The sequence below is a fragment of the Sceloporus occidentalis genome, unplaced genomic scaffold (assembly GCF_023333645.1).
Source record: "Sceloporus occidentalis isolate IW3139 unplaced genomic scaffold, rSceOcc1.0.p SCAF_7, whole genome shotgun sequence".
Lineage (NCBI taxonomy): Eukaryota > Metazoa > Chordata > Lepidosauria > Squamata > Phrynosomatidae > Sceloporus > Sceloporus occidentalis.
This window is the reverse complement of record NW_028316987.1, coordinates 28,843,927-28,860,247: the sequence shown is the minus strand read 5'-3', so window position 1 is coordinate 28,860,247 and position 16,321 is coordinate 28,843,927. Positions and strand designations below refer to the sequence as shown.

General features: G+C 43.3%; 1 protein-coding gene across 2 annotated transcripts in view; it reads left to right on the top strand.

Annotated features, from left to right (window-relative positions):
* Nucleotides 1-16,321, top strand: part of ADCY1 (adenylate cyclase 1) — a 406,316-nt gene that overhangs the window by 192,949 nt on the left and 197,046 nt on the right. Inside the window, exon 5 of one of the 2 annotated variants that reach the window (XM_089532496.1) lies at nt 6,617-6,730. The exons of the other annotated variant lie outside the window; for it this stretch is intronic. Within the exon in view, the coding sequence (XP_089388622.1) occupies nt 6,617-6,730 (114 nt within the window). The remainder of the gene's footprint in view (nt 1-6,616; nt 6,731-16,321) is intronic. 2 annotated transcript variants of the gene reach the window in all.

Below are 16,321 nucleotides of genomic sequence, written 5' to 3'. Positions count from 1 at the left end.
CTTTGATTAATAATTATTATTGGATATTTGATTATTTGTCAGCTCAATATCTCCCTTCTTTTTCCTGTGGATCTCTATCTCCTTTCTATGTCTTGTTATATATCTAGTAAGCTTAAATTTAGGACACCACCTTCTATATTTCAACTTTCTTAGAGACGTTGCAGTTTCCCTCCTAACCTCAGTGTGTCGCTATTTCCTTTCTGTCTTATTTCTTTATCACTCCAGGTTAATTGCTATAATCCTCCTCCCCTTTTGGGGTCGCTATATTTTCTGTTACTGCTTATTTCCTTGAGCCTCCTTCTCCTTTCGTTTCCTTTCTCACTTCCGTTCCCTTTTTTCCTGTATTCCATGCGGGCCGTGTCCTTGAAAACGCCGAGCTTTACTCAACAGGGCGCAAGTACTCCTTTTTTACTTGCTTATTTACTCCCCACACCCCGCAATTATAACTAATTCCCTCTCTTTTTTCCTCTTAATCTGCCTGCCCTATCTTTTACCCAATTCTTCGTGCTTTCTCCCCCCCCTTCTACGTCTTGGTGCCCGCTTCTTTTTCCCAATTAGTAGAGTCTCTCAGCTTTCCTCAGTTTATCCTCTTCCTCCGCTTCTCGTCCTCACTTTCGTCTGCTTCTCGTCCTCGTTTTCGTCTGCTTCTCATCCTCGTTTTCGTCTGCTTCTCGTCCTCGCTTTCGTCTGCTTCTCGTCCTCGTTTTCGTCTGCTTCTCGTCCTTGCTTTCATCTACTTCTTGTCCTTTTTCCCTCTGGGCTGGTCCGTTTCTCCTCCGGTCCCTTTCTCTTTCTCCGCCTCACTTCTCTCCACACTCGTACTTATATCTCCCCTTCTTCCTCCTCTTCCCTCCCTTCAGCGGCTTTCTTATTTTCTTTCCTGGACCGTTCTCTTCTCCTTCTATATCCTCTTAGCTGATACTTGATAAGCTCCCCAAATTACAACTCCTTATTCAGTCAATGTTTAACACCACATAGTCCCATTTCCATTAGCCTTTCTCCCTCCCTATGGGCTCCTTCACGGGGCTCTGCAATCCTCTGATGAAGTATTGCTCCCGAGAATCTTTATTTCTATTCCAAAATGCGCTTTACCAAATCTTCTTTTCTTCCCTTACGGGAGTCTCAAAAAGCGGAGTCTGCTGCTGCGGTCCTTCTAATGTGGTTTCAGCCACCGCTCGCGGCCGCGGCTCACCCTCCGTCCCCCAGAGTCTCTTCGGGTCCCCGCCTGTGGTCAGGGAAGATCCAAAGGAATCCTCTAAATAGGGACCCCATCGGGCTCCGTCCGGATCCCCTTTATCGGGGGGATATTCTAGCCGCCTTTCACTACCGAAAGTTGATGTTTAAACTGGCTAATAAGCCCGCGAGTGGTGCCGCTTGTCACCGCTTGTCACCTGCCTTTGTGACTTGCGACTTCTTACTCCGCCATCTTCCCGGAAGTCCCCCAACTAGGTTTTCGATGTTGATCTGCAAATCTTTTGTAATCCAATTTGGCCTGTTTTAAGGCATCTTCAATTTTCTCCCAGTTATTTCTTAACAAGGCACTCCACCTCCCCACCGACACTGGATCCTCCTTTTCAGGAGTCAATTGAGGTATTGTCCTTGGCTCGTATCCATAGACTGCTTGAAATGGTGACACTCCCGTACTGGAGCGAACTGCCATATTAAAGGCCACCTCAGCATGGGACAACAATTCTACCCAATTGTCTTGGAGGTGGTTTACATAACACCTTAAATAGGTCTCCAAACTTTTATTGGTTTGTTCCATCTGACCATCTGTCTCTGGGTGAAAAGCAGTGCTCAAAGCCAATTGCACCCCCAATTTCTCCTGTAAGCACCTCCAAAATTGGGAAGTGAACTGAGTTCCCTGATCTGTCACAATCTTGTCTGGCAAACAATGTAATCTATAAACATGCTCTATGAATAAGTCTGCCAGTTTTTGTGCACTAGGCAGTCCTTTGCACCCCATGTAGTGCACCTGCTTTGTAAATAAGTCAGTTACTACCCAAATGGTGTCCTTTCCTTTGCTCTCGGGCAGGTCAGTAATGAAGTCCATGGCTATGTGTTTCCAAGGTTGGCTGGGGGTTTCCAAAGGCTGCAGAAGCCCACTAGGCTTTCCCGTGAGTGACTTGGCTCGGGCACAAGTAACACAGCCTTGGATGTAGTTTTCCACATCCTTTCTCGCCCCCTTCCACCAGTATTTGGTTCGCAAGGTGTGCCAAGTTTTCACAAACCCCCAATGTCCCACCACTTTGACATCGTGGCACAACACCATCACTTTTAATCTCAAGGGAGTTGGTACATATATTTTTCCCTCTTTACACCAAACCCCCTGTTCATTTTGTTGTAATTCTGCCACCAACTCTGGTAAGTCTTTATCTTCCCCATATGCCTGGATTATCTCCACCAGCAGAGGGTTCTGGGTCAGTTGTTCACTCTCACGTTGAGTCTGGCTGCATGTTGCCACCCCCAGACCGAGCTGTTGAGGGGTGAACAACACCTGCTTTTCTGGTTCTTCCCTCCCTTCAGGCATATGCACTCTGGACAAGGCGTCAACCAACACATTATCCTTCCCAGGAATAAATTTGATAATAAAATTGAATTTATAGAAACCCTTGGCCCAATGACACTGTTTGGGGCTCAAGTGCCTTGGCGTCTGCAAGGCCTCTAAGTTTCGGTGGTCCGTCCACACCTCAAATTGATGAGGTGCACTTTCCAGGAACTGCCTCCATGACCCTAAAGCCCATTTTATTGCAAAAGCTTCCTTCCCCCAGCAAGGCCATGCCTCCTGGGTGGAGTCAAACTTTTTTGGACAGGTAAGCGCATGGTTGTAGCTTCCCTTCCACATCCTTTTGCAGTAGCACAGCCCCCACGGCTGAGTCAGAGGCATCGACCTGGACAATGAACGGCTGTTCAGGATCAGGGTGCTTCAATATGGGTTCAGAGCTGAACACATGCTTTAGTGCTACAAAAGCCTCAGTACATTTTCTAGGCCAATTAATTTTGGTGGGGGTTTTTGGCTGGTCGGCCCTGTCTGGGCTCAACCCGGATACATTTCCCTATTCTCCGGTTTTAGTCTTTAACAAATTAGTTATGGGCAGAGCCACCTGGGCAAAGTTTGGGATGAACTGTCTGTAAAAATTGGCAAACCTCAAAAACCTTTGCACTTGTTTCCAGGTTTTCGGCTCTGGCCAGTTCATAACATCCTGAACCTTATGTGGATCCATGTAGTCCCAGCATGGATATCCTGTATCCCAAAAAATCAAAATTATCTGTGTGAAAATGGCACTTGGACAGTTTTACATACAGTTTGTGTTCCAGCAATCTTTTCAACACCCTTTTTACTAATTTGATGTGGCTGTCCATATCTTGGAAGTAGATCAGGATATCATCCAGATACACCAACACCCAATCAAAGAGCATATCACGCAGCACTTAGTGGATCAGTTTCATGAAACAGGCAGGGCCCCCCAATAATCCAAAAGGAAGAACTAGATATTCGAAGGCCCCCAATGGACAATGAAATGTCGTCTTGTATTCATCCCCTTCCTTAATTCTCACTCTGAAATATGCATCCCTCAAATCCAACTTAGTGAGATTTTGCCTGTGGACAACCAACTCAGCATGTCTTTCATTAAAGGCAAGGCGTATTTGCTGCAGGAGCTAATGGCATTCAAGTTTTTGTAATCCGTCACCAATCTGAGGGACCCATCTTTCTTTCCCTGAAAAACATTGGAGCCCCAAAAGGTGAACTAGAGGGCCGAATAAACCAACTGGCTAGGCTTTTCTCAATGAATTCCTTCAGGGTGCTCATCTCTCTAGGAGTCATCAGATACATCTTGGGCTTGCGGGAAATCGCACCTGGGTTGATCTCTATAGTGCAGTCAGTGTCCCGGTGGGGGGGGAAATACATCACACTCTCTTTATTCAAACACTTCTTTCAGTTCACTGTACACTGCTGGGAAAGGCACTGGCTGCTGTGGGTTAGCCAACCCGGTTCTACTATAGGGCTCCATCAGAGTCACAGTCATGGCCCGGTTAGTGGCAGGGGTTGGATCTTTATCTAGGCTCACATGTCCTCAACACCCTGGATCACTGAACACCATCTGTTTAGTCTTCCAGTTGATCTCAGGGTTATGGAACTCCAACCAGTCTATGCCCAAGACCATATCACATCCATGGGTGGGCCCCACCATGAATTGGATGTGTTCCCAATGATCTGCAATTTTTAAGGTTAGGTCTTCCATTTGCTTCTGCATGGGCTCCCCCCCATCAAAGTCCCATCCATTTAGAAGAACGGAATCTCCTCCTGTAGAGCCTCTTGGCCAATCCTTAGGGTTTGTATCAATCTCTGGTTTATTAAACAATGGGTACAGCCTGAATCTAAGGCAGCCAAGATTTTACTGGTGGTCCCTTTGACTTAGTGTCCCAACTTTACTTCTAAGAAGTAAAGTGGTGCTCCACCACTCACCACATCTGGTATGTCCCGTTCCCAAGGCTGGTCTACCAGGCGTTCACTGTCTCGCAGCTCTCCTTGTCCTGTTTCAGCTGCCTGCCCCACGTTTGCCCTGCCTCCTCCTCCTCCAGTGATGCTCAGCAGGGTTCTAGTCGCCCCCTTGGTGCTGGCTCTCTCTGGGCACGCTGCGATCAGGTGGCCTTTTCCCCCACATGCTAAGCAGAGCCCTAGCCTCATGCGCCGCTGTTTCTCGATCTCCGCCACTGTCTTGGTCTTGGATGAGCCTTCCCCACTGACTGTCTTGCTGGTGATCTTCCCTTGTTGGTAGGCTGCCCGTTGTTTCGCCATCTTGATTCTCTCCTTGGTCATCTCCGCCTCTCCGGCCCATTGTATCCTCTCTTGCAACCCCTCTGGGTTGGCCCTCGGCAGCACCCACTCCAGTAGGTCTGGGTTGACGATGTCCTGGAACTGCCTCGCCTTCATGGCCGCAGGGTAGTCTGGGATCTGTGCGGCCACGCTTCTAAACTCCAGCCCATATTCAGCCACCAACCTACCACTTTGCTGGATTGACATGAACTTGGTTTTGGCGTGGTCCACCCAGAATGGGTCTTCGAAGTGGGCCCTCAGTGCCATCATGAAAGCCGTCAAGTTCTGCAATTCAGGTGCCCCACAATCGTACAGTTGCACCACTGGGCCGCCTGGCCCTCCAGCCTTCCGGCCACACACCGCACCTTTTCAGCTTCGTCAGGAAAGTACTCTCCCCGGGTTTGCATGTGCCCCGCGACCTGGGCCAAGAAGAAGGGGAGCTGTTCGGGGTCCCCGTTGAACTTGGCTTCTAACTGGCTTGCCTGTAGCTCTCTCAGCGCCTCCACTTCCCCCCTCCTCCCTCTCGGTTCTCTCACTGGTCTCACACTGCATGGTGATGGTCTGGTTGCTGTGTCCTCATCTGCCCCGCTGTCTTCCTCCTCGAGGTCAGCGGATTGGTGGGCTGGAGTGGCAGCCGTCACTCTCACCCCTTTCCCTTCCTGGTCCTCATCTGTGACCTGCATTTTGGTCACCATCCAGGTCATCATAGACTTCAGTTCCCGCATGTCCTCTTTAAGGTTGGCCACATCCTCCGAGAGCTCCTTCTCTCTTGGCCGCACCATCATGGTCTCCCCAAATGCTTGGTCCCAAGCCATCAACCTGCCGGCTCTGTGGCGCCTTCATTCTCATTCCGGTGGCGGGAACCAAAGGTCTTTGGTGAACTCATCTGGTCTGTTCCCTTTCTTGGGTTTAGCCCCCAGTTGCTCCTTGATGTCAGACACCTGAACCTTCTCTGGGTTCTCCTTGGGGTCTGCCCCTGTCATTTCCTGCCTTGGTTCTTCTTTAGGCATTGTGCAGATTCTTCAAACTGTGAGAACTGAGAACCTCAGGCTAATGATCCACAACCAACTTAATGTAAAACTTAACGTAAGGTGCACAGCAGAAGTAACCACAAGCATGTCTTTGCAGAATCTGAAGGCACAAGGAAAAGTTCCCACTTTAAAACCCCACCCAGGAATCAATCACCACAGCAACCAGCCACCTTACAGTTGAAGAACCATTACAGTTTATCCCACATTTCAAACCCCTTAGCAGGGCCCATCCACAAGCCAAACCTCACCCTTAATATTCAACCTTATTTTCCCAACCCCCAACACTATACAATGAACTTTATCGCACCGGGTTCTCAGCCCGGTCTGGCAGGAAACGGAAACGAGTGTTGGATGGATTTTACCGCACACACCCGTCCCTCACTCGTTCCGTTCCCCCTCTCTTCCCTGCCCATTCCCTTCCAGAGGGAACGCTTTTTGAGAACTGTTCAGAACAGTTCTCAAAAATTTCCCCCTCTGGAACGGATTAACGGAAGAGAGGGGGAACGGAACGAATGAGGGACGGGTGCGTGCGGTAAAATCTGTCCCCCACTCGTTCCGCACTCGTCCCTGCTCCTTCCGTTCCGTGCTCAGAACAGAACGGAAGGAGCCAATGAGATAAAACTCATAGTTTCAACACAGAGAACTATCTAGATCAATATATATCTTAAACATACAACAGTGATCATATATGAGCTGAATACATGAAGTGAATATGAAATAACTGGATATGTCTAATATTCTAATTGATCTTAACTGGTTCTGACAGGTGGGGAGTTTCTTTGTAATAACTTGCAGCAGTGGTTTGGGCAGAAAGGAATCCAACACAAAACTACAAATCCCAGATGTCCTGTGGAAGATGGTTTGGCTGAACGTAGGATTGGTATGTTAAATCAAATAAGGGATTGTGTGTTGGAAGACTTTGGTGCACCAGCAAATTTGTGGGGAGAAGCCACAAGAACTGCTTGTTACATTATGAACAGGCCATGGTGCAGTGTGATAAACCAAAATCCTTATTTTTTGTTGTATGGTAGAGCACCAAACCTAAAGTAGTTAAGGGTTTTTGGACAATTTGCCTCAGTGTACCTTCCACCTCAATTTAAGAAAAAGAATGAGCCCAAAAGCCAAAGATTGCATTTTGTGGGCTATGAAGGGAATAAGTATAGGTTCTTAATGGATGGGAACAGGATTTTGTATTCCAGGAGTGCTAGTTTTGAGACCCATGCTGGGTGGGAAAACATTCATTTAAATCAAGATTTTTGGAAAACTTAAAAACATTGTGACAAATAAGAACAATGGAAATAAAGGGGTACATACATCCAGAGATGTGAGTGATAAACAAACAAGGACTTCCGATGACACACAAACACCAGAGCAAGAGCCAGAACAAAGACAGGCTATCCAGAGTAGTAGTAGTGACACTGAGGATGAGCATGGCAGAACCAAAGTCATTATTCCATGAAGGACTCAACGAGTCAGGAAACCCCCAGAGAGGTTTGTGGTACAAGAGCTTGCACTGTTGTGGTAGAGGAGCATGATGATTATAAGGACATGCTCAGGTATCCAGTAACCGAGCAGGAGAGGTGGAATATGGCTATGGATCAGGAGATTAATGCATTAGTGGATAGAAAAGTGTTTGAGGTGGTTGATAGACCTAAAGAGCAGAAAGTAGTTGGCTGTAGATGGGTCTACAGGAAGAAGGACATGCCTGATGGGACTGTGAAATATAAGGCTAGAATACTAGCAAAAGGTTACTCACAGAGGCGGTTTGAGAATTATGATAAAACATTCTCACTGACAGCCAAGGCAGAGAGTCTCATAATGGTGCTTGTTGTGGCTGCCAGAAGGAAGTTAGTGGTTCATCATTTTGACTTTGAGACAGCTTATCTCAATGCCAATTTAGAAGAAATTGTGTTTATGGAACAATCTCCGGGTTATGAGTTTGAAGGCAGTAACAAAATCTATAAGCTGAAGAAAGCATTGTATGGACTTAAACAAAGTGTCAGATGCTGGAATCAGTGTATACACGAGGAATTAGTAAAACAGGGTTATCAGCGAAGTGTGGCCGATGCATGTGTATACAGAAAAGATAGTATAATTCTAGTTATTTATGTTGATGATTTATGTGTAGTGGCAAGAAACGAAGAAGAGATCGGACTGGTGCAGAATGAGCTAACACATAAGTTCAAACTCAAAGACCTTGGTCATCTAAAAAGCTACCTGGGAATAGAGGTAGAGAGAGACCAGAGTGATGGTTTCAGGTTGTATCAGAGGAGAAAAATAGATAAATTAGTGGAAAAGACCAGTTTAAATGAAGCTAAAGTCGTAGGAAGCCCTATGACGTCTGATTACCAAAATCTGGAAACAGAGGAGGTATTTGAAAGACTGGATATATATATATTTTATAATAATTGTTTAGTAAAGATATCGGCCTGTAGTTTTGGGGATCACTTAAGTCTTTATCTTCTTTCGGTATCAAAATTATTTCTGCTTCTTTCCAGGAATTTGGTATATTACCTGCTAGAGCTTCATTCATCACCAATTGTAGGGCTTTGCCTATCTCCTCTTTAAAAGTTATGTAAAATAAATTTGTTAAACCGTAGTTTCCAGGTGCTTTCCCCAATTTAGAGTGGCTAATTGCTTCATCTATTTCTATTTTGGTTATTGGTTGATTTAAGATTCGACGTTGTTCTTCTGATAAAGTGTTTATTTTGCAAGAAAGAGTGAGGTTAATAAAATATAGTGTCTAGATCAGGGGTAGGCAACCTTTTTGAGCCGGGGGCCGGGTTGCTGTCCCTCAGACAACTGGGGGGCCGAAGCGGGGGGTGGAGCCTCATACCAGGGGTGGAGCTTCCACCCTCCAGGGGCGGAGCCACACACAAGGGGCGGAGGAGGAGGAGGAGGGGTGTGCTGACTGATACCATCATTATCATCATCATCATCACCACTATCATTGTTAAAGCAGACTTTTAAGCAATAAATGCACCGAAAATACACAGAAATGCACTTTGGAAAGTCACACTGTCTCACCTTCAGAAATAATAAAAATACTGAAATAAAATAAAAAAAAGCAATAATGAAAATAATGAAATGAAATAAAAAGCAATAATAAACATAATGAAATAAAATAAAAACCAATCATAAAAATAATGAAATAAAATAAAAAGCAATCATAAAAATGATGCAATAAAATAAAAAACCATTAATAAAACTACTGAAATAAAATAAGAAGCAAGAATAAAAATACTGAAATAAAATAAGCAAGAATAAAAATACTGAAATAAAATAAAAAGCAAGAATAAAAATACTGAAATAAAATAAAAAGCAATAATAAAATACTGAAATAAAATAAAGAAGCAAGAAAAAAATACTGAAATAAAATAAGAAGCAAGAATAAAAATAACGAAATAAAATAAAAATCAATAATAAAATACTGAAATAAAATAAAAATCAATAATAAAATACTGAAATAAAATAAAAGCAATAATAAAATACTTAAATAAAATAAAAAACAATAATAAAATACTGAAATAAAAAACAAAAATAAGTATTGTATATTTTTAAAAATTAATAAAAAAAACCCAAGGCAGACCTGAAATGACTCACGTTTTTAATTCCTCCTCCTCCTCTGCTTTCTCATCCTCCTCCTCCTCCGCTTTCTCATCCTCCTCCTCTTCCTCGCGCTCGTTCCCGGCCTGAGCGGAGCCTAGGCCCCAGGCAGTCCGGGGGGGAAAGCCAGCGAGGCCGCCGGCTTCTCCCTTGGTCTGAGTGGAGCCTGGGCCCCAGGCAGGCCAGGGGGGAAAGCCAGCAAGGCCGCCGGCTTCTCCCTCGGCCTGAGCAGTGCCCGGGCCCCATCCAGGTCAAGAGGGAAGCCAGCGGCGACGCCGGCTTCTCCCTTGGCCTGAGCATCGCCGGGGCCCCAGCCAGGCCGAGAGGGAAGAAGCCAGCGGCCGCAGGGAGGCGGGGAAGGTGGCGCGGCCGCGCGCATGAGGCGCCGCCTCCACCTTTGCCTCCTCCGCCCCAGACCTCGCTGCCCTCCTCTTCCTTCGCCTCCTCCGCATGGCCATGCGCGATGGAGTAGGAGGATGGCAGCAAGGCACCCGCGGGTGCCCGGAGCGGTGCCCAAGCTGCGGCGGGGGCGGCAATCGGCAGCAGGACTGGGCTGGGGCCAGTCCCGCTGCCTTGGTGGGCCGGATGCAGCCCACGGGCCGTAGGTTGCCGATGCCTGGTCTAGATCAAACGAAGTAATAGTGACACTATATTCTGCTCTGGTCAGGCCCCACCTGGAATAGTGTGTCCAGTTCTGGGCACCACAATTTAAAAAGGATGTGGAGAAACTGGAGCGTGTCCAAAGGAGGACAACTAAAAAGGTGAAGGGTCTGGAAACCATGCCCTATGAGGAACGACTTAGGGAGCTGGGGATGTTCAGCCTGGAGAAGAGAAGATTAAGAAGTGATATGATAGCCCTGTTTAAATATTTGAAAGGATGTCATACTGAGGAGGGAGTGAGCTTGTTTTCTGCTGCTCCAGAGAACAGGACCCGGAACAATGGATGCAAGCTCTAGGAAAAGAGATTCCACATCAACATTAGGTTATCCGACATTCTGGATTATCCGACATCGGATAATCCCCCCTCTCCTCCCTTCCTCCTTTCCCTTCCTTCCTTCCCTCCCTCCGTCCCTGCAAGCTGCAGAAAAAGAGAATACACCTCAACATTAGGAAGAATTTCCTGACAGTAAGAGCTGTCCGACAGTGGAACACACTCCCTCGGAGTGTAGTTGAATTTCCCTCCTTAGAGGTCTTCAAAGAGAGGCTGGATGGCCATCTGTCGGGGATGCTTTGATTTGGATTTCCTGCATGGCAGGGGGTTGGACTGGATGGCCCTTGCAGTCTCTTCCAACTATATTATTCTATGAGTCTATGATAATAGAAAGGAATAAGTAATAAAATTTATAAAATGTTGATGGAAAATAAAGGGGGAGGGTAACAAAGGCTAATGTTTTAAAGTATGTTTTAATTGCAATTGGTTTAATTTTCTTTTAAGGGGGGGTGGGATTTGGGGGTTATGGTATGGAATGTATATTTTAATGTTATAAGCCACCCTGGTTTCAATGCACAGAGTGGTGGGGTAAAAATAAATTTTATTATTATTATTATTATTATTATTATTAAACCTCACTTAAGTCTTGCAAGTTAAGTGGGGGAGTCTTGGATTGGCCTTCTGGATATGGGCCAGTCAGGGAGCAACCACTTCTGGATTGCCCTTGGGGCTCAGGTGTTTTTACCCAGGGAAAGCTGGGGAATTGGCCTGGGAGGAGACCATCTGCCAGCTGTTCCTGCACGACGTTCTCCCCCCTGGTTTTTGCAGATCTCAAAGAAAGAAAATTCAATAAATTGAGTTAAATAAAGTTGCCCATTTTATAACCCAGATCTCTGTGTCTGTTTTCATTATTCACTGAGTGGGTCAGCAATGTAAATATTTACAGTTTTGGGGGGGAGTGATTATAGAAATAGAAAGTATTATCAATATAAAAATAGATAGAAGTTTGAATGTAGTATTGTTATCATTATATAATTCAAAGAAATGGAAAAAAGAAGAAAAAGATTTGATAACAAACCTGCTTAGCACAGCGAGATTAATTACAGCAAAATTTTGAAAAACAAATGGAACTGTACATTTAGAGGAGTAGTATAAAGTGATGTGAAAATTAGTGATTAATTATAAATTGTCATGTATACTGAAAGTAAAAAAGGGACTATGGAACAAAAGTGACTTTGATGGAATTTGGAAGGAATTTATTGAGAAAGTATTGTGAAAAGGAAATATAAAATTTCCTCCGCGGGAGGAATTGAGATCTTGGATGGAATATAAGGACAAAAATGGCTCCAGGAAAAGGGAGCACTAAGGTGGGATATAAGACTATTTAGCTAAGTTGTAATAGAACGTAGAAAATATATGTAAAGAATGAGGTATTGTATAAAACTTGAGTTTTAGTTTTAATAATTTAAAAAAAATCAAAGAAAAAAGAGATAAACTTTAGGGCAAAATGCATTAAAATTAGAGGCCTAGGATGACAGTGGCGAGGACAGCATGGTTGGTTGTTCTCACATCCAGCAGGTGTGAGAAGATCACAGATTTGGTAGTGAAAGAGATTTTTCTAGTGATTTTTAAAGAAAAGAACAAATAGCCTCCTTGGTAAGGGGAAACAGAAGAGCTCAATGAAGACTGATTTATTAGTGGACAGTGTCTGAGAGAGGAGAATGTAAGCCTAGATGCCACTGAAAAGGTTGGAAGAGCAAGTCACAGCAGCATCTCTGCAACCCACTTGATATAAGTGCTGCCACCACTTTTAATTAGACTAAGGTCCAAAACACACAACAGAAATAATGCAGTTTGAGACCTTTAACTGTACTGGCTCAGTGCTAAGGAATTCTGGGAATTGTAGTTTATTGTGGCACCAGAGCTCTCTGTCAGAGAAGGCTGAATGTCTCAACAACAACAACAACAACAACAAAATGATTGAGGCAAGGTATTGGAAATCCTTAACTGTTTCAATTTCCTCATTTTCTAGATTGAATTTCTGTATCTTCTATGTATTATTTTTGTTTTCTTAATGTTCAACAATAAGATCTTTGTGATTATGGAATTGCCTTCTAAATGTTCACAGGCTATCATTAAACAGAGAGTCTGTGAACATTTAGAAGGCAATTCCATAATCACAAAGCGTCAACATGGGTTTCAGAGAGAAGCAAGTCACACCAGACAAATCTTATCTCTTTCTTTGATAAAATTACCAGCTTGGTAGATAATAATAATTATTATTATTATTTATAGCCCACCCACGCACAAGGAATCTGGGTGGGTTACAGCAATAAAAATACAGAGAATACAATAAAATAAAATACAATAAAATAAGATTAAAGAGAGTGACGTAAGTCACAGAATTCACAGCTAGACCTGATAGGACTGGGTCCATCTTTTTCACTCCCATCCAGGTCTGGTGATTACAGTTGGTACAGAGGAAGGATTCTTCTTCTTGAGGCAAGAATTTTATTTAATTTTAATTTAATTCTTCTCATTAAATTTAAGAGATGAATTGGTGGACAGAGCAACCAAAAAGATGAAGGGAATGCTGTGGATGTAGTATATCTTAATTTCAGTAAGGCCTTTGACAAAGTTTCTCATGACATTCTTGCAAACAACCTTGTAAAATATGGGTAAGACAAGGTAGCTGTTACATGGATTTGTAATTGGTTGACTGGCCGAACCCAAAGGGTGCTCAGAAATGGCTCCTTTTCATCCTGGAAAGAAGTGACCAGTCCCACAGGGTTCTATCCTGGGCCCATTGCTATTCAACATCTTTACAATGACTTGGATACAGAATTGGGGTCATACTTATCAAATTTGCAGATGACACCAAATTAGGAGGAACAGCTAATACTCCAGAGGACAGGATCAAAATTCAAAACAACCTGAATAGACTAGATAGCTGGACCAAAGCTAACAAAATGAACTTCGACACAGAGAAATGTAAAATACTGTACTTAAGCCAGAAAAATGAAATGCACAGATATACTATGGGTGACACCTGGCTGAACGAAACTACGTGTGAAAGTGATCTAGGAGTTAAAATAGACCACAAGTTGAACATGTTGGAATATAGAGTCCATAGTAAAATGTACAATGTGGGATTTAATAGCAACAGGCTGGCCATTCACCAGCCAGGGGTCATCCGCCAATCAAGTGCTGGCTGGGGGGAATTTGAACATTCCGCTGACAGTTGACCTTGGCAGTTGATTTTGGCAGTTGGCTGTGGATTCCATTAGAATCAGTTAACTTTGTGGTTTTTTCTGTTTGATGTTTGTAGACAGCTCTGTACATATTGGAACTTCTTCTAAGAATAAAAGCCTCATCTGAGAGACCTTTGCCTACAGTGTTCTCTTCAGTTATTCTGGAAGGGGAGAGGTGTTTCTCTAGCTCACAAGCTGTTGCCTACAGATTCGAAGGAGGTGATCCTGGCGCAAAACGTAGCCATGGTGCCTCATCCCAGCCTGCGCTACAAAGCGATAACAGAACCTGAGGCAACAGTGTGATACGGCAGCTAAAAAGGCCAATGCAATTTTAGGCTGCATGAATAAAAGTATAGTGTCTAGATCAAGGGAAGTAATAGTGCCAGTCTATTCTGCTTCGGCCAGGCCCCACCTGGAATATTGTGTCAAGTTCTGGGCACCACAGTTCAAAAAGGACATTGAGAAACTGGAGTGTGTCCAAAGGAGGGTGACTAAAATGGTGAAGGGTCTGGAAACTAGGACTTATGAGGAACGACTTATAAGGAAGGGAGGAGGGGAGGACTTTTTCCCCAAATTGCAGTGCGGGTGCATGCGTGCCGTCATTGGAGACAATGACCTTCCGGATTATCTGACATTTTCGGTTGTCTATCAGTCAGCCCGTTTATGTCAGATAATCGAGACTCTACTATTATTTTTCAAAGCAAATTTATTTTACAGTCAGTCCCCCATTACCATGACTTCTTTATCCATGGATTGAAACATCCATGACTTGATTTAAAAAAAAATACAAATTTCAAAAAGCTAAACTTGGTTTGGCAATTTGTATAAGAGAGACCATTTTATTACCCCATTGTTTATAATGAGACTTGAGCACCCATGGATTTTGGTATCCACAGGGGGTCCTGGAACTAATCCCCACCAGATACCAAGGACTCACTTTATTTCAAATTGTAGCTATTGACAAAGCTACAAGGAAAAGGCTTTTAATAGTATGCTGTTTTATTTTTATTTTCAAAGCAAATGTATTTAATTTGAAATAGTTGCTATTGACAAAACATAGTAACAGTGGATTCTTTAGTAAGAATGTAAGAATGTAGCACAGCAAAGAAATATAAAAAAGGTAACAATATGACCAGAGGGAAAAGAACATGTAGATGAAGAGGACAGTGATACAGTTGTTAGAATCTAGTTTTGAAAAATTAACAAAAATGACATGTAATTGTCATTGTAGGTTTTTGTAGTATCTAAGTTGTGAAGAAGGTGGGCTGTACTGTTTCTAATTCTTGCCTTATCCATGGAGATCTTTTAAATTCTGTAGAGAAACTGTATTTTAATTTTAATTTTAAGAGTATTTTCCCCTTGCATATGTTTTTAACTGCAGAATTAATGCAGTGTGACACCGCTTAAATTTCTATGGTTCTATGCTATGGAATTCTGGAATTTGTAGTTTTGTGACATATTTCGCCTTCTCTGTCAGAAATCTCTGGTGCTACAACAAACTACAGGATGGTGCCATGGTGGTTAAAGCAGTATTAAATTGCAAATAAGATAAAGAGATGCTGCAAGAGAAGAATCAAAAGGAGACAAATCAGTAGGCATTAGAGTGACACCTAGAGGGCAGGAAGAATTATAACAGGTAATAACAGGTAAAATGGAGAGAACAATAGTAACAAGAGAAAGTGAAAAAGAAAAAGAAAGGAAAATGTTACAACAAGCAGAATAAAAACAGAACTTGGCATGTAGGCCCTCTTTGGAACTGAAAACAACGGACCTGAATTGGAAAATATTGGAAGCCATTCAAAAAATTGAAATAAATATTCGTCAGGAAATTAAGGACTTGTGAAATGAGTTAAGGCAAGATTTTAAAAAGGAGATGGATGAATTGAAAGAGACAATGAAAGGTCTGTCAAATGAGGTGAAAGATGTAAAAAAGAAAACGAATAGGTTAGAAGTTAAAATGGAGGAACTTGAGAGAGTAACACAAGAAATAATATTAACACAGACACATGAGAAGGAATTAAACAGAATGAAAGACTTGAAGGACAGAAGGAAATGTATTAAGATCAGAGGCTTGAAAGAGAGATATAATGAAAATCTATATGAGAAGGTGGTACCTGTATTAGCAAAACTGATAGAGTGTACACCTGAATATCTGGATCTGGATGTGGACAAGATCTTCAGAATCAACTCAGTGGTGGCAAAAATTTGGAACTTACCAAGAGACATTGTTCTGTTGTCAGAGTTAGCACCCAGAATCCCAGACAATCAACCAGTCAGTTTGATTGATATAATCAACAGCACTTTATTGATGGATCCAGAATCAGACATGTGCCTCACTCAGCTTCTTAGCTGAGACTAACCACACCCCTCCCACAGACAAAGTAACAGAATTCCCAAAAGCCAAAATCCCCTCCCATGCAGAAACCCGCCAAGTGAAGCCCCTCCTGGTTCCCACAGAACTGAAAGCACATTCCCTGCTCAGAGAGCCAGGCCCTCAAGGCCACCCAATAAGACACCTGGCCCTGCTATGCACTAAACATCAACATCTACATTTCTAACTGCAACTAAAGCCCCATCATCCCCAACTACTATACTACAACACTAACCACTATCTGGTAGAATACTAACAGGATTCTAACATGTGTTTCACAAGGGAGAGAATCAAAGATAGAATTATAAAAGA